Here is a 25497-nt window from a genome sequence, read left to right as displayed (position 1 = left end):
CCGCCAACCCCGTCAGCCGGACCAGCAACCCCCCAGCCCCAGCACCGCCCCCAACGCAACCCCCCATCCACCGCCCCAACCACCCCCGCCAGCACCAACCCCCACACACCACCAAAGACCCCCCGGAAGCAGGCCACCCCCCCGCCGGCACACGGGGCCATCGCGGCACCAGCGGTCACCACCACCAGGCCCAAGGCCCCACAGGCCCCACCCACCGGGCGCCTCACAACCGAATCGGCCAAGCCAGAACGGCCCCGGCGAGAAAAGAAGGATATACAGAGCTCGGTGTCTAAAACTCCTCCAGCATTCTCAGCCTATAGCAGCTAAGATAAACAGTTTTGTTAGTTATGACAGCTAAAGATAAACAGTCAAGTTAGTTATAGGCTTTATCGAAAAGTAAGGTTTTAAGATTGTTTTTAAACCTGGAGAGGGTGTCTGCCCTCCGGACTGAAGCCGGTAGTTTGTTCCACAGCAGAGGGGCTTGAAAACTGAAGGCCCTGGCTCCGAATCTACATTTAGAGATTTGTGGTATAACTAATAGATCAGAGTTTAAGGATCGTAAGGTCCTTGAGGGTTGGTAAGTTTGGATTAAATCTTTAATGTATGTTGGTGCTAGACCATGTAAGGCTTTATAGGTTAGGAGAAGGATTTTAAATTGTATTCTAAATTCTACAGGAAGCCAATGTAGGGAAGACAGTACAGGGGAAATGTGTTCGCGCCTCTTAGTCTTAGTCAGGACACGAGCTGCAGAGTTCTGAATGAGCTGAAGAGTTCTGAGAGATTTTTTAGAACATCCTGAGAGAAGAGAGTTACAATAGTCCAGCCTGGAGGTTACAAAAGCATGGATGAGCTTCTCAGCAGCATCTAAAGGAAGGAAGTGCCTAATTTTTGAAATGTTACGAAGGTGGAAGTAAGCAGTCCGTGAGATTTGTTTTATGTGTGAGTTAAATGATAAGTCCTCGTCAAAGCATACACCCAGATTCTTTACAGTGGTGCTAGTAGCAGGAGCAAGTCCATTTTGTAAAGCTAGATCATTAGTTAATGATTGTCTGAGATGTTGCGGACCAACTAGTAAAACCTCAGTCTTTTCCGAGTTCAGTAGGAGGAAGTTTTTGGTCATCCATGACTTGATATCTGTAATACAGGACTGTAGTTGTGTTAGCTGATTTCTTTCATCTGGCTTCATGGACAAGTAAAGTTGGGTGTCATCAGCATAACAGTGAAAGTTTATAGAGTGTCTTCTAATCAAGTCCCCTAGTGGGAGCATATAGATTGTGAATAATATTGGACCAAGAACAGAACCTTGTGGGACACCATAGCTGACCTTAGTGTGTGTCGATGAGAGGTGGTTGACATGTACATAGTGCGTTCTATCCGACAGGTAAGATTTAAACCAGTTAAGAGCAGTTCCACGAATGCCTATATGGTTTTTTAGCCTCTGTAGAAGGATTTGGTGGTCGACAGTTTCAAATGCAGCACTGAGATCTAGAAGAACAAGAACTGAAACATGGCCCTGATCAGAGGCCATCAGTAGGTCGTTACTTACTTTTACCAGGGCGGTCTCTGTGCTGTGGTGTTCCCTAAAACCAGACTGAAACACCTTAAATTGATCATTGTCCTGGAGATAATCACAGAGCTGACTCGTTACCACTTTCTCCAGAAGTTTTGAAATGAATACTAGATTAGAGATAGGCCTATAGTTAGTGAGGACCTCTGGATCGAGAGTGGGTTTTTTAAGCAGAGGTTTAATTACTGCAACTTTAAAAATCTGAGGCACATAGCCTGATGTTATTGACAAGTTAATAATGTCAAGTATGAAAGTGCTAAGTAAGGGGAACAGTTCTTTAAGTAGCCATGTGGGAATAGGATCAAGAAGACATGTTGTGGACTTTGAGGAGGAAACAACCTGGGACAGCTGTCGAGGACTCACTGGTAGAAAGGAGTCAAAATATGTATCAGTCATAGTGTCTGTGACCGGTGAGGCTGCACTGGTTGTATTAGAAGAATCTAGGAGGTCTTGAATCTTTCCTCTAATAGTTACAATTTTTTCATTAAAAAAGTTCATGAAGTCACTGCTACTAAGATGAGAAGGGATGGACTGCTCAATGGACTGATGGCTCCGTGTCAGCCTGGCTACAGTACTGAATAAGAACTTGGGGTTATTTTTATTTGCTTCTATAAGTGATGAGTAGTAGCTGGCTCTGGCTTTCCGAAGAGATGCCTTGTATATTTTTAACTTATCCTGCCAGTCCTGGTAGAATTCATTATGTTTTGATGAACGCCATTTCTTCTCTAGTTGTCTAGAATCCTGTTTTAATTTACGTGTTTCCTGAGTATACCAGGGAGCAAGACTACTTCTGTTAACAGTCTTTTGAGTTAGTGGTGCGATTAAGTCAAGCGTATTGTGCAACGAGTGTGTAAAACTGCCCACAAAGTTATCAATGTCTGGGTGACTATGGGTAGAGTTTCTTGACACACTGAGGCTAGGCGTTTTACTGAGCACAGAGGGAATTATTTCCATAGACTTGGTAACGACACTTTCAGACAGACATCTTTTGAGAGTGCTCCTGCTCTGTAGACTTGGCTCATTTAAAATGAAGTCAAAGGTTATTAATTGATGGTCGGAAAGAACTGAATTCTGAGGAGAGACAATAACATTTTTAATTTCAAGTCCGTATGCTAGGACAAGGTCTAATGTGTGCTTAAAGCAGTGAGTCGGTTCATGTACATACTGAGAGAAACCAAATGACTCCAGGATAGAGTTTAACCTGTTAGCTAAGCTATCATGAACCATATCAACATGGATGTTAAAGTCACCAACAATAATCACTTTATCTGATTTAAGCACCAGGCTGGTCTTTTGGCTCAGCTCTTTGTTCGCCAGATCAAAACTCTTTTTAAACTCTATCCCTAAAACAAAGAACTTGTGGCTTGTGTCTTCCAGAACCCGGAGGACCATCCTTCACCATTGGAAAGGCCGTCTGGCTACTGTGGGGTCTGGTGTTCAACAATTCTGTCCCGGTTCAGAATCCTAAAGGCACCACCAGTAAGATCATGGTGTCAGTATGGGCCTTCTTCGCTGTCATCTTCCTGGCCTCCTACACCGCCAACCTAGCTGCCTTCATGATCCAGGAGGAGTATGTGGACCAGGTGTCGGGTCTCTCGGACAAGAAGGTACGAATCCAGGTCATACATGTGTCTTCTTGTTTTTAAAGAAACTTAAGGGTAAGATGAGTGATCGCTGTGTCGGATGTTTTCTTCCTGTGTGCGTCCTGACTTAATCTTAATCTCTTGTAACATTCATATTCTCACTAAGAGTGGTTTGGATTTTGACCTAATTCAGTGCTACAGAAAGTGTTTGTCTAAATGGGTCTTGGGCATTTTGTGTGTTGGATGTTGCTTCCGTGGATCACACTCAGAGCATTTAGTCAAGTTTGCGCCTCCAAAAGTGTGGTGTGTGCTCAGCAGTGCATTAAAGGCTATTTGGTGCGACTCAGTGCCTTTTCCAAGCTAACGAGCACTCTTCTGTCATTTTCTCTCCACAATGTCTGCCCGCCGAACAAAAACAGTTCCAGAAGCCCAACGAGTTCTCGCCGCCCTTCCGCTTCGGCACAGTGCCCAATGGCAGCACGGAGCGCAACATCCGCAACAACTACAGGGACATGCATGCGTATATGACCAGCTTCCACCAGAAGAACGTAGACGAGGCGCTGTACAGTCTGAAGAACGGGTGAGCAGAGGGACGGGGGATATGAAGAAGAGATGAAAGGATCTCCACGGGGAGAAATGAGAGGGTGTTATGGAGCTGTGAGGTCCTCTGATGCAATACACAGAGAAGATGATGAAGGAATAAAAGGAGAGAGACAGGAAAAGAGAGAACATTCTGGGCGATGTGGGTGGGCAGCCAGTGGATCTGCTTCTTATTGGCACCCAGAATAGCAGCAGAGCCTGCTGCTGCAGCAAAAGCTAATATTCAACCCACTTCCCTTGACTAGAAAATCTCTCTCCATTCTCCTGTCAAAGCTCTGATAAAAGTGCAGACAAGTCGGGAAGTCTGTGATTGTCACCAAGTTGACAAGTGTCATGTTCATGTGTCTATTAAATCCCATCTTGACATTGATAAGAGGAAACAGATCCACTTACAGAAGGTGACTCATGGTGTCGGATCAATTAAACATTGATGAGGACCGACACTCTCAATAATGCCACTGCTCACAGCCCTTTATCGCTTTGCTGTGCTCTGTCCACTACTATGACTGTCTTTCAAGATCAATTGTTTTATATCATGCATATCAAACATCACAGCAGCTACAACTGAATAGAAATACACCTAAAATATAATATCAATATCCAATAAATAAAGTTAATGCTAATGCGGTATATATATATTTGTAGATGTGCATAAAATGTTAATAAAAATCTTGGATAATGCAACAAAAAGACTGCATGTACTGCCAATAGTATTGATAAGAATCCATGTTTCACAATACAGGGGAAACAATATCATGTATTACGAGACTGAATGAACAATGATGCATTTTGAGTATTGCTCGAGTAGTTGACTCTAGCATTGCAGAATTTACAGACCAAATGAAAAAGTTGTTACTGGTTTCATTTCTTTTCAAGACCAGTCATAGCCAAGATCTCTAGGGATTTAATTTCCTTTAGCTGTGGAGACCTAGCAGCTGGAGGTTTAATTGCAACACAAAGATATTTGCTAATATTTGCGTGATTTAATTTTTTTTAAACCGTATTTTAAATTTAGACAAATTAACTGAAATATAAAAAATTTAGACCACTATTGAAAAATATATGATATGAAAGCCAAACAAATTAGTGAATGAAAAAAAGAAACATTTTGTTATTTATTAAAATAATTATACTGTTGATACATTATTGTGAAAATAATATATTGATATTAAGTATAAGTATTATAATTCCAAGCAACACATGTGTCACCACAGTCACAGAAATGTTAATTTATTTGCGTTTTATTCAATAAAGGTTTCAATTTTCTCTTTTTTGGTTCTAAATAGAACAGGTTTGTTGAAAGCCAATTAAAACAATCCCAATTATTCTTCAGAACATTCTTATATGTCATCTTTTTTCTCTTCCCATCATCAATATTCCCTGAAACGTAAATACATATTAAGAACCTTTTGTGTTGCAGCCGTCCATGGAAAAGGTCATAATAACTGTAAACATGCTGTAAGATGATCCCGAATTCTGTTTTTTTCTCAAGTTTCAATTGTTCTTCCCAATTGACAATGTTACAATCACAAAATACACCAACACCTTAGCACCTCTGGAATTTATTTATAGATGCTCTAAAGCACCTTCTTCCAAATCTATCTTTGACATCCAGGGAGCGACCCTTTGAAGTTATTACTTTATAAAGTTCTCCTCCGTCTGAAATCTCATGGAACAAATACATAAGTTTAACTGTGTGTTTGCTCTATCCACAGAAAACTAGATGCATTCATTTATGACGCAGCGGTGCTCAACTACATGGCGGGCAGAGATGAGGGCTGTAAGCTGGTCACCATCGGAAGTGGCAAAGTGTTCGCCTCCACTGGTTACGGCATTGCCATCCAGAAGGACTCTGGCTGGAAACGAGCCGTGGATCTGGCCATCCTCATGTTGTTTGGAGATGGTAAGTCCTGCTTGTTTACATGGTTTACATGAGTCGCCATGGAGGACAGACTTTATTTAAACAGCTGTGCTAATATTGTTATCGATTGTTCTGAGCTCTTCTCTCTGGCACCGAGGTTTACAACAGCTTCTAAACGTATCGAATATGAGTGGATGTTTTTCTTGGCTGGTAAATACAGGTGGTCAAAATGATCATGTGTGTGTCAGTTCTTGTTAAGTGGTACAATAAGTGAGGCAAATAAATAATACGAATATTGACATCTGGGTTATGTCTTCAACTGATCTTTTTTGCCTTAAAGTACATTTCTGTCGAGACATTCAAGCTGTGACTCCTGATATGTAAAACCTATAAAAGGCCTCCAAGAGATCCGCAAACACAAAGCTACGAAATCCACCTCAGTCCGACAGAACCACACACCAACCCAATGAGAGCCCCAACTGCTTTTTTAATAGTTTCTCTCCAAGTCTTGAGGATTTGCAGCAATTTCTTCACTCATGTGACGTTCTAATCCAATTAATAATTTGATCACATAATACGATGCAAGTGGACTCACTGGGCCTCCCAGCCACTGATATGAGTCACCAGAGTTTAGTGAGCCTTCCTTCATTACTGTACGAGTGATGAGATGGGCCGAGGGCAGCGTCTTAATCCCTGATAAAATAAAGCCACTTAAACTTCACACCCCCAGATTTTTCTTTTCATTTTCTACCTTTTTCTCAGCAGTGCCAGCCCTGCTGCCTCAGATGACACCACATGAATCACAGCATTTCACACTCTTCCATCTGGACACACAAATGGACTTTCATTTCTCTTCACACATATCTCTGCAGTGGAACACCACAAGGCTTGCAGACCTGCAAGTGTCCAGTTAGTTTTGCTCTGTAAGATGCTGTCACCATTATTGAACCTCTATCATCAGAAGGCAGCGCCTCCTGCTGCTTGTCATGGTGAAGGCCACAGAACTTCAGTAGCACCACTGCCTCCGAGAGCAGAACTCAGAGCGAGGACACACTCTGGAGCTGCCACAGTAGCAGGAGACACACTTTGTTCACGGCAGGGACAGGTCATCTTGTGTCGGTGCGAGGACTGAACGTGACTCTGGACTCTGTTGTGAGACGACACAAATGTCTTCGTCCTTCTCTTTGCCTTCATCTTTCTCTCCTTCTTCGTCCTTCTCTTTGCTTTCATCTTTCTCTCCTTCTTCGTCCTTCTCTTTGCTTTCATCTTTCTCTTCGTCTTCTTCTCTGCCTCCCTTTTTGACTCCATCATTACCTTTGGCTTAGTTTTGTTCTTCATCCTAAATGTTCTTCATCCAAATTGTTCTTTGTGTGTTACATTTGTGCTGTGTGTGTTAAGTATGCGTTTGCGTTTGTGGTTTGCTGTTGTGTGTGAGGGTCATTGATTATTAATCTAAATGTATGTCTGCATGCATGTTTGCACCTTTGACATCTGACTGCGTACTAGTGTATACATTATAGCTCCGATATTTAGTAAAGACTATAAGTTACTTCATGTGACATTTAAAACTGCAGGGTTGACATTTAAATCATAACACTTCACCTTCAGACGTAAGCATGAGACCAGCGCTCACTATGAAATAACACACCAGGGCTCTTGACACACACTCACACAAATAAAGGCTTGATTGTGAGAACTCATGACTTGTTAAGAAAACAAAATTGATTTTGATTTGATTTAGACCTAAGCCTGTGTAGAGACTCAGATGTTGATATTCCTCTTGTTCAATGTGTGTATGTGGAGCTGCTACGATAGACATTAATATCCTCTGAATGTTTTTTCACTTGGCCTCATTTCTATGATCAATAACTGCATCTGATGAGGATTATAAAACATTTCCAGGTTAATACAGCGGAGAATTAAGTATTTGCATTTCCCATCATTCATTCACTGTTATTCAGCCGACTCAGTTTCCAATTAGCTCTATTTCTAATATCCAAATATTTAATCTTTCTAACATGGAGACCTCCGGAGAGCCTGGAACTACAAAACCTTCTGAAATCTAATCGAACATTTCAGGAACATTTCACAGAAACTAATTTTAAAGAATTTGTAAAATGTACACAAATTATGAAATTACAAAATGAAAAAAATGTTGATAAAATGATTGATAAATATTATTGTATGATTTGATTTCACTTTTTTTTAATGGGCAACACCTTTTTATAATTCTCAACAGTTGTCTGGGCAGGTTCCACCAGAAGAAAGAAGGGATGAAGGAAAAGAGGCTTAAAATGATGCACTTGAAAATGTTTTAATGATTTGTATACTCACATAATGGACAAATGGAAAAGAATAAAAAGGTGAAAAAACATTCTTAAATGACTTAATAGTAGAGTTTAACTAGATTGTTTTAACAGTTTTGACAAAGTGTTCCATTGTAAAAGAGACTGAGATTCCAGTGAATCAATTGAATTCCACGGCTGCATCACCAACTGCAGCCTCAGGCTTCCAGCAGGGAATTTGCTTCCTGGAATCACCTCCGGTGTTTTGACAAATCAGGGATGAGTGCTGCCTGAAATCTCTGTCCTCTAAGTCGTGCGGGATTATGAGGTAGGGAGGGAATTAGGTAACTGTGAAGCCCAGAAAACATCAGGACGAACTCATGCTTATACCCATACGCTTGGTGTCTTCTATGTTTCCTGTCTCTCCTGAACAACAATCACCAGAACTGCACACGCTACATGTCAAGTGTCGACTTGTCAATCAACATGAAGTAGATGATAGTTTCGGAAGGAAAAGTGTTGGGGTTTCGTGTCACTCACTTTTATTCAGAGAATTTGTGCTTAGACTGATTTACATCATGAAAATATGACCGCAGCACAAAGAACAAAATAACAACCATCAGTACAAATATCTCTGCATGACTGAATCCTAGCGGGTGCTCAGGCCGACATGTTTGAGGGCGAAAATGTTCATCACATGACCATCAACGGAGATGGAGAAGGCCTAATAGGCAGCGTGGTCTCCCACAACAAATAAAGCATGACAAGGAGCCTGTGCTGGCCCAGGACAACTCAGAGTGATGCAATGTGACATTTGCTGCACATCTTAATGTGTGACACTCACCAACCCTCGCTCCTGTGTCGGCTTCACGCAGGTGAGATGGAGGAGCTGGAGGCTCTCTGGCTGACGGGCATCTGCCATAATGAGAAGAACGAGGTGATGAGCAGCCAGCTGGACGTGGACAACATGGCGGGCGTCTTCTACATGCTTGGGGCGGCAATGATCCTGTCATTGATCACCTTCATCTGTGAACACTGGTTCTACTGGCAGCTGCGCTTCTGCTTCATGGGCGTGTGCTCCGGCAAGCCCGGGGCCACCTTCTCCATTAGCAGAGTGAGTGACAAAGATAATGCTCTGGTTTGTTATCCAACCACTAGCTGTGTTTCAGTCACAATAACTTTTGGTGATGAAAAAAATAATTATAATTATAAAATGTTTCCTGAAAATTAATTTAGGACCGATCTGGAGACAATTGAATTTGACTAAATGTGTAATACTCAAGTAAAAGTGCAGTTTTATTGTACAGTCTTGGCATAAGTTTAGTAAAATACTATTGAAAAAAATACCTTTAAAAGATAAAACATATAGAAATATAATATATGCTATATTAAAAATGTTTCTAAAAAAAAATGAATATAGAAAAAAAGGAACTGTTACAAAGACTTCAATTGTGTTAGTAATTTTTTATCAACTTATCTTCCGATAAATTGCCATTGCAGAATTCCAAGGCTCATGCGTTCACTGAGATCCAAATTCTCCCTATGCTGACATGTTTGGCCATTTTTAAATCCTTGGACCGCCGCTTCATGTGCTTGCATCAACCTGCAGTTGTGTTCAGCTGCTGTGATGAGAAGCTCAGTGCTAAGCAGATATAAACACAGCAGGTCCACAGGCAAATATGACCATCATGTGCACTTGAAACGCCATCCTCTTGGCATAGAGCAACAATTTTTGCAATAATGAAACTGTCTACTCTCTATCCTAAAGTGTATCAAAAAGAGGACAGAAGAAAGTTCCTCCCACACTGTTTGACTGAATTGACCTTAAACTTTAAACTGGCTTCATTGGTTTACTTGCACAGGTGAGATAAACAGCTTTTGAAGTGGCACAATTGATGTGCAGCAGATCAAATTGACTCTATTTATCGTGTGGTGCTTCGACAGTCAGATGACTCATCTAATTGAAGCAGCAGAGGTGAGACGGAACGAGAGGCCACAATCAGACTCTTAAGCTCCGTGACAATCATCAGTAGAGGTGTAACCTGTTTGCTTCTCGTTCAGTCTAACCAGAGTCCCTGTCATTACCTGTAAATGGTTCATTCAAAGTTACGCAACAAAGAAAAGGACACCAGTCCTTCTGACTCGCCTCTAATGTGATACAATTCACTCCCACACATACTCCTGCCACAGAGAACTTACCACAAATGCAACCGCCGACAATGCACCGCAGCCCCGTCTGTTACTCAGTGGAGCTGTTTCTCTTTGTAACCACAGCAGATACAAATGTATGAACTAGATCCTCTGTTGCAGAAGTAACATGGTTTCATAATTGTTTCAATCAATTATTATAATGAAACAGAATTCCTAACAATTCCTACTTCCTAGAAAAATGATTCCTACAAACAGCTGCAAATCGAATTTGTTATTAACTATCAATTTTCATTTTATGCATTCATTCCTTTTTTATATTTATATATAGCAATCATTTTCATTGAGCAGCCCAATATGATTGTTAAATGGAAAAATTGGCACATTTCCACAATTCATAGTATCATTATATTAAATATTATTATATAAGCAAATTCAACACAAATTGTTTAGTTTGTATTAGAATCCTTTTTTATAATGTCATGTATTTAACTGTGTTGATGCCAACAAGATTCAAGATCCAATGCTTGTAAATAAAAAAAGGTTTTATAGTCAAGCTAATCAGTGGCTAGTAGTTTACTGCAACAGACCCAACCCTTAGATGATCTTTCATTTGGGAGGTTTATAAATCCTAAAGCAGCCTAGTGTATGTTCCTCTGCAACTGCACCTAAACAATCAGGTCCTCCAGCGATGATGGTGGGAGGGGCTTGTTTGTGACAACTTGCTAAATACTCAAATGCAGTGACAATCCTGAAAATTGTATTTCTAAAGGTGAGGGGAGAATAGACGTGAAGGTGAGCTAAAAATATCCCTGCTGTTACCCTACAGCAGCCATTAACAATGAAGTCAGACCGTCACAAAGCTTTAATAGAAGCTCCAAAGGACACCTTCCGTCAAGAATGCAACTGTGACCTTAACAAAGTGTTTCTGACAAGTCTAGTAATGTTGCCACTCATGCCAAATCTTGTCTGCTGAGCTGGACATTTTCAGTTTGACTGTCGCTGCAATCGGTTACCCCCAGATTGACGTCACTGTCCAAGTGTAGCCAAACAACTTGAGTAGAAATTACTGAATAAGACCATGCCATTTATTTGTGAAGACATACAAAAAACTAAAAATATATGTTTTCTTAATCTTTTCAATAACTTAAAATTCAGATTTCTATTAATTTCAATGTGATGTGATTAGAAGTCTTTAGTCTTTGGTGGAGCCAACAAAAATTCTTTAGGTTTTGAGAGGTTTAGCTTTATTTAATTGACTCCCAAATCACTTATTAATCAAGAATAATTACTGAACCACATGAACAACACTTTCTTGTTATTTGCAGATGTGAGTTGGATGATAAAGAAACAGAAAGGCCGACCACAGAAGTGGTTAGTCAATTAAGAAAAGTCAATTTTCAGATTGGTTTTGGGTATCGATCACTGTTACAACCCATGAGTCGGCTGGTCGAGTTGTCAGATTGGCTCCGATCCTGCCTCTCACTTCTCCTGCAGTTCTCACAAGCCTGGAGCACTCTTGTCACTCCCCAGAGGCAAATCATTTATGAACTCAGCACTTATTACTGTTTAATAGTGTGTAAACAAGAGGGTGGTCAAGAAGAACAGGGCAATGCATTAACCTCTCTGCCTGTGTCTGTTTTTCTGTTTCTCGTCCTCTTTCTGTCTGTCCTTTATTTATGTCATCCGTGATCTCTTTCTCCACCCACATGAAAACCTTCTGGTCTACGAGTGTTTCTGTGCGACTGACAAATGTCTAACTGTTGAATCCCTCTCGCTGGTCGTACTTTTCTCACACTTTCCCTTTCCTCTACCCATGGCCTGTCTCACCCTCTCTTTTGTCTCTCCACCTTTTTGTTCTTCTCCAATTTTCCCACTACAGGGCATCTACAGCTGCATCCATGGGGTTCAAATTGAGGAAAACAAATCAACAATAGAATCACCCTCGCTGTCCATTAAGAAGAACATGAACAACACCCATTCCAACATCTTACGGTTGCTACGCACTGCGAAGGACATGACTGCTGTCCCGGGGGTGAATGGTTCTCCACATGCTGCCCTGGAATATAGCCACAGCGGCCGTGAGTCCGCTATTCCAGAGCATCGGCGCAGTTTGGTGGGTCACCCTTCAGACTGCAAGTCAGCTCCACCGTACATACAGGAGGACAACATGTTCAGTGACTACATCAGTGATGTGGAGAGAACTTTTGGAAACTTGCCCCTGAAGGACAACAACTTGTACCAGGACCATTACCGGCATCATCATCCGGCCCCTGCTCTCGGTATGTCCGGCCCCCCACCTAATAGGCCACATAGCTTGGGTAGCACTAGCTCTTTGGATGGGGGCATGTTTGAATGCGACAGTTTAGGGGGAGGCGTGACGCCCATTTTCACCACACAGCCCCGTCCATCAATGACTCACAGGAATACCAATAAATTTGACCTGATTGCTGGCCACACCACTGCGGAGTCCAACCAGGGCGGGTTCAAGGGCAGCAATGTGTATGGCAGGTTTTCATTTAAAGGAGGTGCATCCAGCACAGGGCTCGTTAGTGGTCATGAAAGGTTCGGTGGTGGGAGTGGGGGAGATGATGGAAATATTCGTTCTGATGTATCGGATATCTCCACACACACTGTCACCTATGGCAACCTGGAAGGCAACGCCAAGAGGCGTAAACAGTACAGGGACAGCCTGAAAAAAAGGCCAGCCTCGGCGAAGGTCAGACGGGAGCATGACGAGATAGAGCTGAGCAGCTTCAGGAGAAGACCACACCACTACACCGTCCACCACCACTTCCCACATGGGCCCATGGCACACTGCACGGTCTCACCTCCCCTGGAGAGGAAGCGAGTTGGAGGGGGTAATTCTTCACCTTATTTGTTTCGCAAAGACAGGGAGAAATTGAGGGATTTCTATGCAGAGCAGTTCCACTCTAAGGAAGACAAGGCCAAGTGGGAGCAAGAGGGTGAGAGTGGAGGAAGTGGTGTGGGTGGTGGTAGTGGTGGTGGTATCTGTAAAAGCAAAGTGCCAGCGGATGACTTTCTCAAAGGTAAAAACAAGAAGCAGGATTCTAAGGCTGGGCTTGTACCAGTTACTGCAGGACAGCAGGCCCACACCTGCTGGGAGAAAGGGACATCAGGTTTAGGAGGTGGAGGTATTGCTGGAGGAGATTGGGAGTGTCGCAACTGCCACAGTGTGTGTCACCACAGTGGCGGTGCTGGAGGTGCTGTATGTTTGGCTGGTGGAGTTGTGGGGACAAACAGTCGCCCCAGCTCTGCTAGCTGCAAACGAAGTGATTCCTGCAAGATTCCTAGCAACCTTTATAACATCAGTGAGGACAACATGATGTTCTCAGGTGGAAAATTCAACATAGCCCCGGTCGTTCCACAAACCCAAGCTCAACGCAGAAAGACAGGGCCTGGGGGCAAGGTCTTACAAAGGCAACACTCCTATGACACATTTGTAGACATGCAGAGGGAGGGGGCGGGACGCAGGGTTGGAGAGGGGGTTGGTGGGCAATTTGTTCAGCCAAGAAGTGTGAGTTTGAAAGAAAAAGATCGCTATATGGAGGGCCCAAGCCCCTATGCACACATGTTTGAGAGATATTCAGGAGAGAGAGAGCCTTCGATGTTCAGAGGGATAGGTGGAGATCGAGCAAAATCAGGCTCCTCTTTTAGCTTAGCTCGTGCAGGTGAGGGGAGCTTCCATCGACGGTCATTTGGAGAGCGAGACCTAAGGGACAGAGATAGAGCTATGATAGGAGGTGGTGGTGGCAGTGGTGGAAGAGGGGCCGGGACTTACTCCTTGTCTAAATCTCTCTACCCAGATAAGGTGAACCAGAACCCTTTCATCCCAACCTTCGGCGACGACCAGTGTCTTTTACACGGTGCCAAACCATACTACATCAAAAAGCCACAGACGCAGCAGCAACAACTTCTCAACAACAGCAGAGCTGGAGGGGATTTCCGAAGCTCAATTGGAGCAGCTTCTTATTTGCCTGCATCAGCCACAGCTGGGGTGATGTCCAATGTGGCACCACGGTTCCCCAAAGAGCTTTGCCTCAGTGGCAAGTTACATCCTGGTGGCAGGGACACAATAGTTCTGGGGCAGGGGCAGAGACCCTTCAATGGTGCCAGCAATGGACACGTTTATGAAAAGCTGTCCAGTATCGAGTCTGATGTCTGAGAGTGACGAGGAAAGAGAGAAGAGTGTAAGTAGAGTTGACCCTAACTTAGAACCAGAAATCTTGCTGTTGACAAACAGAGGACAATCCTCACCGGCAACAAAAAAAAAGAAAAAAATCTAGGGAAAGATGGTAGGAAGGAAGGATTGACTGACAATTTGAGACCAACAGTCTCGCTTCAACCTGTGGCTCCTTCTGCTGCTCCTTAACAACCAAAACAAACTCAGCAACATTTACAATACAATACATTGAGAGAGAAATCACAGGGTAACTATAATAATTGTGCTGATATTGTTAACAATTTGACTGAATTTTGTTTCAATGGTTCAACACTGATGGATTTTACATTTATTTAAATTCTTCATGTTACATATTTGTAAGATGTTGATCGTTTGCTAGCTTGCCAACATCACAGGACACGAGTTGTGGTTTCAAATCTTTTTCTTTTTTTTTATTCCTGTGATTTGGATTCTTCTTTGCTATTAATTCTATCCTCCATGATTGATTTCTTTATTTTCTTATTTCTGAGTGCTGTGACGTGTAAGTGACAGGCATGACTCAAGTACATCCTGGTAACAAAAAGAGAAGATTGTTATGATCCGTATCACCAGACTGACTTGTCACCTCCTCTGAACCTCCTCTCATTGTTTCAGTTCCAGCTAATGTGCCTTAACAGTGACCTCTGGGTTCCAATGCAATCATGAGATTCTGGTGCAACATTAATCTCGCTTATAACAAACAGTAGGCTGATTGACACAACAGGTAAACAAATTCTAAGGCTGGACTTTGAGAGGGACCTAGACAGTTCAGATCTTATAGATTAACTGAAGGTTTCATTGTACTGGTCGTCATCTTGATGAAAATATTAGCTTTAATGACGTCCACAGTGTTTAAGGCCATAGCACTGGCACACAGATTACAAACACAGCCAATCATCTTCCTCTCTGTCATGCAGTCCTTCCACTCAGGCGTTGCCACAGCAAGTCAGCCTTGACCAATACCTTCATTATCCTCTTCATTTCCTCAATACCTGTCCATCAACCTATTTAATAATAATTATTATTATTATTTATACAGCACATTTCAGACTAAGAGTGTCACAAGGTGCTTTAATTAAACTCAACTCTCCTGACTGACTCACATGTTTTGAACGTTGAAGTCTTCCTCTCCAAGATGCAGTAAGTCCCTCATCATGATCATGTTTAGAACTTATTACTTTATATTATCTTCCGTCTGAAATCTCAGCAAACAAGAGGTTACAAGAGGTTTGCTCCTCCAGCCACCTGTAATCACACCCCGCTTTGTTTATACCACAAGTCCCTTGGCGGTGGAGATGCGGTAACAAACTTTGATGCCTGACCAATCACAGTACAGTCGTTGTGGTTATGTTAAAAAAGATTTTAACTCCAGATATTCATAAAGGTGTTTTCTGTGGGCAGGGCTTAAGCACATTTTATATTGTAAATATTTAAATTAAAAGAGAGCTTTTTGCAAACAGACACATATTGATGAGAACAATAGGGGTCCAAGATCAGTTTAGGAGACACTTAAATCAACACATTATTTACCCTTTTAGTGTCATTTAAAAATGGCACAGTACATTAAAAACAGCACAATAGTAAAACTATGACCTTTAAAAGTAATAAGTCAAAGGGTTAAATATATCCTTAAACCCACATGAGCCAGTGCAATGATGCTAAAACTGGGCGGATGTTAAAATTAGTCAACAGCCTAGCCTCAGAGTTTTTGGACCAGTTGGAGGCAAGGGTTTGATTTTATGTGGGATTTAATATAATATATGATTTGATAAAGGCAGGAATTAACTGAATCTGCTATGAGAAGAATGGAATGTGATGAATTAAACACACATGCAGGAAGAGAGTAAGACTGACGCCACTCAATCAGACGTGTCATAGAAACCACAGTCAACATAGTTTCAACTGCAGTGCATCGTTGGATCAGCGAGGGAAATTTGTAATGTACACTGCTCTGCCTCAACATAATTATGAGCACATGCTAATGAACATTTATTTGGAGTGAGTGACAGGATACATAAGCAATGAAACACCATGATAATAAAGAGAACTAGAGAGTAATTCAGGGTAGTTGTGTCTGAACCTTTATATACTTTAAATGTTAGACTCTAACACAAGTCTCCTTAGTCTACAAAGAACATAATATATGTATATATGTTAGATCTAATATGACACAAAAAGTGGCGACAAAGTATTTCTCTATTCTTCGAAGGATTGAAGAATGTAATGACATAGCACATCAACAATAACTTATTTTGAAATGAGTAAAGCAGCGATTGAATGGTGAAAATTGACATTATAAACAAGCAAGCAAAACATTATGTAGCTAATACAGTCCTCTAAATGAAAGAAAAGCCCAACAAACATTTTGACGCTAGTCCTCTCATCCCCCTGATGCTCCACATAAACTTATTTAAACACATGAATACAAACAATGACATATCTCAAGTTAATGTGTTAATGTTGTTTGTCACAAAAGCTAATGCTGAAACATCTTCCAATATCAAATCACTTGTGCCAACTTAAGCATCGTATTAGCATTTAGATTTAAAGACAAAAATGTCTGGATCTGAATCATCAAGACACACATTCGTTCATTTCACACCTGGAATGAGGTTCAAAGAGTTGACGGTTGACAAGTCAGTGCGAATGATATGAGGGTCTCAAGTGTTTTTGAGGATTTGCATGAATTATCTTTTCTTTTCATTCTGTTATTAATCTAGACTTCTATCCCCAAATGTGGGAGTTTTTCCAAGGATCTTCATAGTTTAAACAGTTCATTGGTTCTGGTCCGTACAGTTCTCTAGGTGTGTGTGTGTGTGAAGTGTTGAAAATCACAAAAGAAATCTTGATAGTTTGTGAAAATGATTCAATTTATGTTAATTTAAGAATCTTTATTTCAACTTTGCACTTCATTATTTGTGTCATTGTACGTGCCTAAATACACTTCGCTTGATTACCTCTGTACGTGCACACATGTGAGTGTGTGAGAGAAGAAACTCGTACACGTGTCATGTAAAAATTCAACGACCCACTCATGGACTTTTGATATAAACTGCACAAAATGGCAGAGTTGGGATTTCCGGGATAAATCTTTGATTGGTAGATCCCCTTTGCTAAATTGTTTTCTATTGACTTTGGGACACGTCTGTGCACGTTCGTGTGTGTGTCCCTTTATGAATACACACAAAAGTGCAGGTGTAGATGAATTGATTTGTTTTTTATCTCCTTTTTTTAATTTATTCCCTGAACGGGAGAACAAACCGCTAGACTGAAAGCACAACAGATGATCTGATACCTTTTTACAACATAGTATTTTTGGGGGGGGGGTTGTGTTTTTGACGACATGAAACTCAATGCCATCGCACAACTGTACAGATTGTGTAAAATGTACATATGACAGAGATCTAGTTCATCCTCTGACTGTTTTGTATGGAGAGAAACTACTTGTGTGGAGGGACCATTTACGGTTTGAATATTTAGTAATATTTAAAAATAAATCAAATAAAAAGAGAGAGATTCGAACACAGTCGATGTGAAAAGTGCTGAAGTATATTATTATTCTGTCTTTGGAATAAAAGTGTTGAGTATTAATAAATAATGAGAAATCCTACAATGTTTTTTTGTGTCTGTGTGCCACTTCCAGGTATATTGTTGTCTGAAACACGTTGATTCTGATTCAATATTTTATTGCAGGGGAAACAAAATCACCAGGAATTTGCTCACACACGTCTGGTGAACACTCGACTGCTCACACTGCAAGTTCTTATGAGAATTTCAAGCTTATGTCGAGAGCCTATTATGGGTTGTGTCTAGTCTGATGTGTCCTCAGTCAAAGCATTTAGCTGCTCAGTCTGGGCTTCAGAAGAATCTGCTGACCGGGCCTGTAGCAGTTGACACAGGTTATGAACATTCCAAGTTGAAATTAATTATTAACCAACTGATTTCATTTGTTCGATGCCACTGATATTTGAAAAAGTACAGACTTGTTTTGCACATGATTAATCTGTGTTAATTATTTATTATATTTTATATTATATATATTTTATTTTATATTATTTATTTCTGTGAAAACTAAAAATACAACGAAAAACACGGTGTGTGTCAGTCATTGAATTATCGTTAACTTTTGCAGGAGCTTTTAGCTCCAAAGGGTAACCATGCTACTGTTTAATACTCAATTAAACATATATTTGAGTGGGTTCATGTATCGATGAACCAAATAAAGTATTAAAATAAGATAATCTAGTACTGCCTCACATCAGGAAAGTACAGTGACATGCAAAACACAACAATTCCCTGTCAGTAGATGATAAAGGAAAGCCATCCTGTTTGTGCACACAAGAGCTTCCATGCTGTCTGTCTCAATTCATCATGTTTTTATGGCAACAGTCATGGAGGATTTATTGTACAGTTTTGTTTTACAGCAATAAATCACTGTTAAGTATGTGCATCACCTTCAACTTTATTTAAACAGGAGTGATGGCTTCCCTTTTCTTCCGTTGTATCTTTGAAACATTGTTATTCGTTTGGAAAAGTTAGAAAAGTCATACAGAGAGAAGTTATCGATTGGTTTATTTGTTTGTTGGGAATTGTTACTTTGTTAATTCAAATGTAAAATGTGTTTGTCTTCAGTGCTGCTCATAGAAGGGCCTAGGTTTGACTCCAGCTTATGACTTGCTGGATTTAGAGTTTGTTAAATAAAGTTCTATCTGTCTGTCTGTATGTCAATCAGTTCCATACAATCTATCTCAATATCTACAACCTACGGTTTAAATGTGTTGTTTTTTTTTGATGCGTGGGTCATAATTTAATGATTGTAGGTGGAATTTCCCCCTATTGATATAGCCATGATATCTTATCAAGGTCCACAAATGGCCCTCATGCCTTATTTTAGACACGACTGCTGGAGGAGGGAGTTATTATAGTCCTGGTGGTGGTGATATGAATTGCTGTGAGTTCTTACAACATGATGTCAGATGGAATCAAACTTTGAGTATTTTGCTGTGAATGTTTATCAAGTTGCAGCGGTTCAAGAGTTAATATCAGGATTGAAGACAAAATACTGTCTTTTTCCTGATAAATCTAGCAGCACCATTTTCCCAAGTTCACAGATAAGAGTGAAAACAACTATTAGGGACTTGAAAGTATTCTACTCCTCCAAAGGTGTAATCGCTATGTTATTATGTTGTTTGTTTCTTGTTTAAAGTTTTATGTATCATCAAACTTTTTTTGTTTACTCACACAAAGAGTCTTTGTATGTTGCCACCGAACCCTCAGAAGCATGCGTGAGAGTCAAATGGATCCAGCGACATTCCTATGAGCGACCAAGGAAACTGAAACTTCCACATGGATGAAAATATTTACTGGTAAAAACAAACATGTAACGTCTTCAAGAGGATGCAAATAGAATTGTTGTGACAGTGGAGGAGGCGTTGAACCACCGTGCTGCTTTAAACCACAACTGTGAGGGTCTCTCAGCATGTTGGATGAGCGAGCAGAAAAACAAATTCTAAAATATGCTGGAGGAAAGAAGGAAGTGATGCAAACTACATCAAGCAAGTGAGATCAAAGCTGGCGTTGACTCCAGCAACAGGAGTTATTTAAAGCAACCAGCAGGTGTGAAAAACGCACTAATGTGTATAGAAAGTCGGAGCATGATCTCATCTGCCTTCCAGAGTGAGAGAGGAACTGAGGCGACGCTCTGACTGACAGCACTAATCTTTTAATCAGTTTCATCTTCTGCTTGTGTTCCAAAATACACTTTCTTCTTTGCTTCTCATCACCACTTACACGCCGACGTCCTGCATCAACCACAGGACGCGTATCATCTCATCTAACTACTACTTGACAATTAACTGTTACCTAGCAACTGGCTCTTTTTCCAGTGATGGAATAGCAGCAAATGGCGGGTGAGGTTGGGGGTGGGGGTTGTAGAAACACGCAGAGATTTATACAGTATTCCCACAGCATCTTAACTGGATTGAATGCAACAATGCATCGACAATACAGAACCAAAATGGAAAGTACAGCCTGGGCATATCGCCCACTCAGAGGAGCGGAAAAGATCAGCGAGGAAGAGGAGGAGGCTGATGTACAGCTTACTCCATAGAGGGAGGATGAACTGGAAAAAGCAGAAGATTACAAGCAGCAAGTGTTCACATCTAAGGGGGAAATGGAAGAAAAAAAAAGAGGTTAAATTTGTGCTAAGAAAAAGGTTGATTGGAACTGATTAGCAAAGTTTGAATCTACTCTAGAGGCCCAGACATGAACTGCACCGAAGATAGCACATATGGAAAAGTTGGACTTTACCACAACAACAACTGACCCATGTTGACTCATAAGAGAGAGTATATTGATGCTAAACTCAAACCTTATGTCCTTCGTACCTGACTTGAACGTTCAGCTTCATCACATTTTCAAGTGGATGGTTATGAAAAGAAGTGGGAGACGTTCCACAGGGTGATCAATCAGTGGTTGACTAAGTCAAGACAAAGACTTTATCCAGATCAAGACTGAGACAAAAAACTAAAATTGTACACACATTATATACATGATCGGTCTCTGGAGGTTAAGAGGATGAGCATCATATTCTCTGTTCATTGATCTCTGGGTAAGCAGTCGCGTCAACATTTGTGTCATTAAAAAGAGGAAAGAGAATCACAATCCATTATGCTTAAAGACCCTGTATCAAATGACCAATCTTGAAACTACAACACTGTCTTCATATAGAGACTCAGGCTGATTATGGTGTAACAGGAAGAGCAGCGGAAAAAAATAAGAAACCTTTTGACGCAGAAACTTTTCTACATATTCATTAATATTATTAAACTATAATCATGATCTTCATCTTCAACCAGGTAAATCATAACAACACTCGACATTGTGCCACCAGGAATCCCTCTTTTGCTTTATTCAATGACACACACTTATTAGTGTAACTTCACAATTCAGAAATATATAAGAAGTATGTTTGTATAAAATATTATAAATTATGATACTAATGGAAAAACAGGTTTAGGTCCAATAGCTGTGCAAAATAATTCACACTTTGTAGTCAGCGGAAAGTTAAAGTATGTTGCTTGATAAGTATATTAAATACATAATTAAAAGAAAATTAATAAAGAAAGAAAAGTGAACGTAGTAAATAAATGACTTTTAATGTATTTCATTATAATAATAATAATAATAATAATTATCATTATCATTATTAATAACTTTTGTCTTGACAACAAGAAGTAACATGGCACATGATCATCTACAGTGAGTTGTCCTCATATGTTGGGAAACCTCATGAATAAAACATGTTTAACAAACTTTCAACGCGTTTAAACTCAGCAACTCTCTACCTCTCACTCTGAATCACCCTGACTCCCCCATGGTTGATAATTCTCACCCGTCTCCTCCTCACCACCCGGCTAGCCTGGGTACCCTTGTCTCTTCTGCCCCCCTCTCCAGTCATTTTCCTCGACACCAGAGCCTGGTCGTCCTCCGCCCCCTCTTCTCCCCTCTCTCGGTAGCCGTGGTGACGGAGAAAGGGTTCCAAGGTTGCTAGGCGACGAGTGAGCTCAGTGATGCGACGATGCAGCAGAGAAACTTCTCTGAACAAGTCGTTGACAGACTCGGACAGAGGGCGCACCCTGCGGGACAAAAGGTTTATTACAGGTTGTTTCATTTCAAGTTCCTCTTTTTAAACCTTCGACATACATTATCGTTATAATTTGTCCTTTCAAACTGTTATTTTCACTGCAGTGCATTTTAATTTAGAGCTACACTATAGTAGATTAACCAAAACAACTAAACCATAGCCTTTAATACTGAGGCTGTAATAACTTAAATTAAAGTATTCCAGATTCAAAGTAAACATGTTGTACATTACCATGTTTCTTGGAAACAGTAAACAAAGTTTAGTCTGGAGTCTTTAGTCTGGAGCCTATCCCAGTTTCGTCGAGCGAGAGGCGGGGGAAAGCCTGAACAGGACACAGGTTACACAAAGACACAACCATTCGCACACACACCCATACCTACGGACAATTTCCCCAAGTTCCCAATCAACCTCTGTATGTTTTTGGACTGTGGAGGAAACCTGGGTGCCCGGAGTAAACCCACGCAACACGGGGAGAACTAAAAATCTCCACAGAAAGGTCACAGGTTGGCTTCCTCCCAGCCTGTAACCGGCGATGTTCTTGCTGAGATGCGATTGCGTGACTGTAGCAACGTTTTTTTCTTCAACTAAGAATGAACGATGTGAAGATGTAATGTTGCTGGTTCACCTGGAGTAGTCCGGCAGCAGTGCGGCCGGCTGTGAGTACAGCAAAGTCTTGATCTCGTTGAAGATTCGTTTTCCCCAGACGTCCAGCACTCTAGTCACACTTCTCACCGAAGCCACGTTGACTCTGTCCACTGTTGTTAAAAACACAATGATGTAATTATGGTTATTCATAGAGACACATGTAACTTCATCAGTTCATCTAATCCTGGAGGAATGTACTACATCAGGGAACACTCAGCCATGTGTGGATGTACCTCCTTCTCTGTAGTTCCAGTACCCGTAATCCAGTTCATTCTCCCCAGCAGACACCATGACCCTGGTAACCATCACGACTGTCAACAGCACCAGCAGCAGAGATGAAACAGCCATGATTACTTAAAAGAGACAAAGAAAAAAATACAACTTTATGACATAAGTTATATTTAGGAAAAAACAGAATCATGGGGCCACACATGGACCTGGCCTCTGGATACTAGATAGGCCACAGCAAGATGAAGATGTTGTCAGAAAGGTTGAGGTTTGGGGCAGTGGACCGTTCTTCCCTGTGTGGGTAGAGTCACAGGCTGGTAGAACATCAGGCAGGTTGCCACTTCAACCACCTAGGTGGAGGTCTTGCAGCCACAAAAAAAAAGGCTGCGGTTGATTGTCTTTAGAGCGGGCTGATGATGTTGTGTGACTGTTAGTCAGTGCTAATGTAAGCATCTAAGGCATTTAGACAACAATCTAGAACTTTGGCCAATTTAACCAGCAGAACACATCATTTCATCATTAAACCCACCACGCATTTTCACAAACTATGTATCTCATATGTTCTTTTTGGTTAGGTATAGTTAGAGTAGGTTATACCGAAACATACCACCGAGAACACATGATACTTAATTATTTCTAGATTTATATTTATTTTTAGATTATATTCCTACTATAATGTAACAAATTCATTGTAAAGTAATTTATCTGCTCAATAATAAACCCACTGGATTTAACAGTTTGTGTGTTTTGTCTTAACTATTTTGAATGTTTTACATCAATTGGCTGTGCTTGTTGAATTAAAAAAAATAAAAAGCAATTTAGAAATCAGTTTATAATCATTTATCAATGTATTAAGTGTTAAACCCAGTCAAAGTAACTGAATTTGTTGATGTTGACATTGTTTTACAGTTTTTTTCACTCGTCCGATAGTTCTCACATGTTTTAAAGCCTTTCACACACTTTGCACAACACCAAAATGTTCTTTGTTTGTTTGACACAAATGGCATAAAATTCACTGTACCAATGCAAAAACAATTGAATTTACCTGAGTAATTATAAATACTTTTACATAGCATGTCAGAACAGAACGCACTATAATTTACAACACAAATTACGGCTTTCACTCATTTCCTCTGAATGTTTTGAGATAAAGACACAATGTATATTTCTAGGCATATTTAAAATAAACATAGTTGTAAGAGGTTCTGTTTGACACTGGTTTGCTGTGTGATCTTTTGTGCATGAAGTTAACTGGTTTGTCAGTGTTGTGTTGTCGGTATGTTTGTGTGTAGCACTTTTGGAAATATGTGAGCTGTATATGTCATTGTGTGGAGATAATTTTGAGAAAGTTCATAGTTTTAGTAGTTATATTGGCAATAACTTATATTGTTGCTTAAGTACAAATGTTAGCAAGTAGAGGTAATGACATTTTCTTTCCTTAAATATTATTGGTTATGAGCAAATGTTGCAGGAGAAGTGAGAAAGAAGTGGAGATTATTAGAGGTGGTGCTAGCAGTTGATGTCGTTCTTGTAGTTTTCATTTGTAATCGTAAATATCAAGCACGAGAAAAGATCTCAGCTCAGTGTTAGCGATTATAAACACTTTTCAGTCCTCCTGCTTTTGCCACTGAAATAGAAATGGTTGTAGTTACTATTGTTGTAGTATTGGATGACCTGTGGCAACCTCTCTTCTTTGTTTTTTGTTGCAGCCACCGCAATACTTCTTTCAGAGTTACAAGTCAGTAAACAAGCAAATACTCACAACAGTTGAAACCTTTTCCCCCAAAGTGTTGCTGGATGTCTTACGTCGAGCTCGGCTTCTCTCATTCCCTCTCGTCTTAATTCGGTCTGCTCCTCCTGCTACGGTGTGATTATGATTAAAGTTAGATCATCACAATTCAAATCATTTCATCCCGCTGCTTCCAGATGTGCGGCTCGCCGTGCACGCCAACTCTTTTGTCTCGTCTGCTTTTCAGCTCACACAGCATAAGGTTTGTATCAGTTGCTGACGGCTCCTCCACACTTGAATTATGGGCTTCTTCATCTGTTTTGGCTTTTAAAACTTTGACCTTTAACCTTGCATAACAGCCAGTCAACGTGCCAACACACTGTTAATGTATTCATCTCCATAAGTGGATCATTAAAGTCACATGACTAAGATCCAAACAACAACACCATGGCCACAGATGAGAAAAAAAACATTCATTCATAACTCATGGCTCAGGCGCAAAATACAGCCTGCCAAGTGATTTTATGTGGCCCAGATGGTTGAAAGTAAATCAATTCAACGTCGAGGTAAATGTTTGGGTTTTTTTACATGCAAAACTCCTGGATTAAAGAAAAGTTGGGCATAGTTTCAATGTCAACAGTTAAAGATAACTCACATTAGAAAAGAATACATGTCATAACAAAAGATAGACCAATCGACAAATACAGACAAGATCATGACCAATCTCATATATCCTATTACAGTTCAGTATCTATACATTTTGCCCGGCCCGCGAACTTGACCATAAAAACAGTTGTTGGCCAATTTAGGTGTGAGTTTGAAATCCCTGCTGTACAATGAACATCTTTTTTAAGATTGAGACTTTGTTAATGAAAGGTTTGGAGTGATATGAAAGCCAATTCATTTTCTACTAGCTGAAGCCCAGATGTTCTCTTCTTCCCTGCTTGTTTAACCATGTGCCTGGCCTCTGCTTCAGAGTGAAGC

At 40.6% G+C, this 25497-nt stretch overlaps 2 protein-coding genes across 2 annotated transcripts in view; one reads left to right on the top strand and one right to left on the bottom strand.

The window, feature by feature from the left end:
- Positions 1–17759, top strand: part of grin2bb (glutamate receptor, ionotropic, N-methyl D-aspartate 2B, genome duplicate b) — an 80510-nt gene extending 62751 nt beyond the window's left edge. The window contains exons 12-16 of the mRNA XM_087798798.1: positions 2945–3174; positions 3570–3730; positions 5466–5653; positions 8772–9010; positions 11927–17759. Coding sequence (XP_087654924.1) covers positions 2945–3174; positions 3570–3730; positions 5466–5653; positions 8772–9010; positions 11927–14230 — 3122 coding nt within the window. The 3' untranslated portion in view covers positions 14231–17759. The remainder of the gene's footprint in view (positions 1–2944; positions 3175–3569; positions 3731–5465; positions 5654–8771; positions 9011–11926) is intronic.
- Positions 17760–21608: 3849 nt separating this feature from the next.
- LOC148088696 (uncharacterized) lies at positions 21609–24677 on the bottom strand. Its single transcript, XM_087812601.1, has 4 exons — positions 24547–24677; positions 22790–22909; positions 22537–22666; positions 21609–21903 (listed from the first exon to the last, which is right to left on the bottom strand). The coding sequence occupies exons 2-4, from the start codon at positions 22902–22904 to the stop codon at positions 21609–21611; spliced, it is 540 nt and encodes a 179-aa protein (XP_087668727.1). The 5' UTR covers positions 22905–22909; positions 24547–24677.
- Between the last annotated feature and the right edge of the window lie 820 nt (positions 24678–25497).

The sequence above is a fragment of the Callionymus lyra genome, chromosome 1 (assembly GCF_982586985.1).
Source record: "Callionymus lyra chromosome 1, fCalLyr1.hap1.1, whole genome shotgun sequence".
Taxonomy (NCBI): Eukaryota; Metazoa; Chordata; class Actinopteri; order Syngnathiformes; family Callionymidae; genus Callionymus; species Callionymus lyra.
Note: the sequence above shows the minus strand (reverse complement) of the source record. Positions and strands in the feature narration are given on the sequence as shown.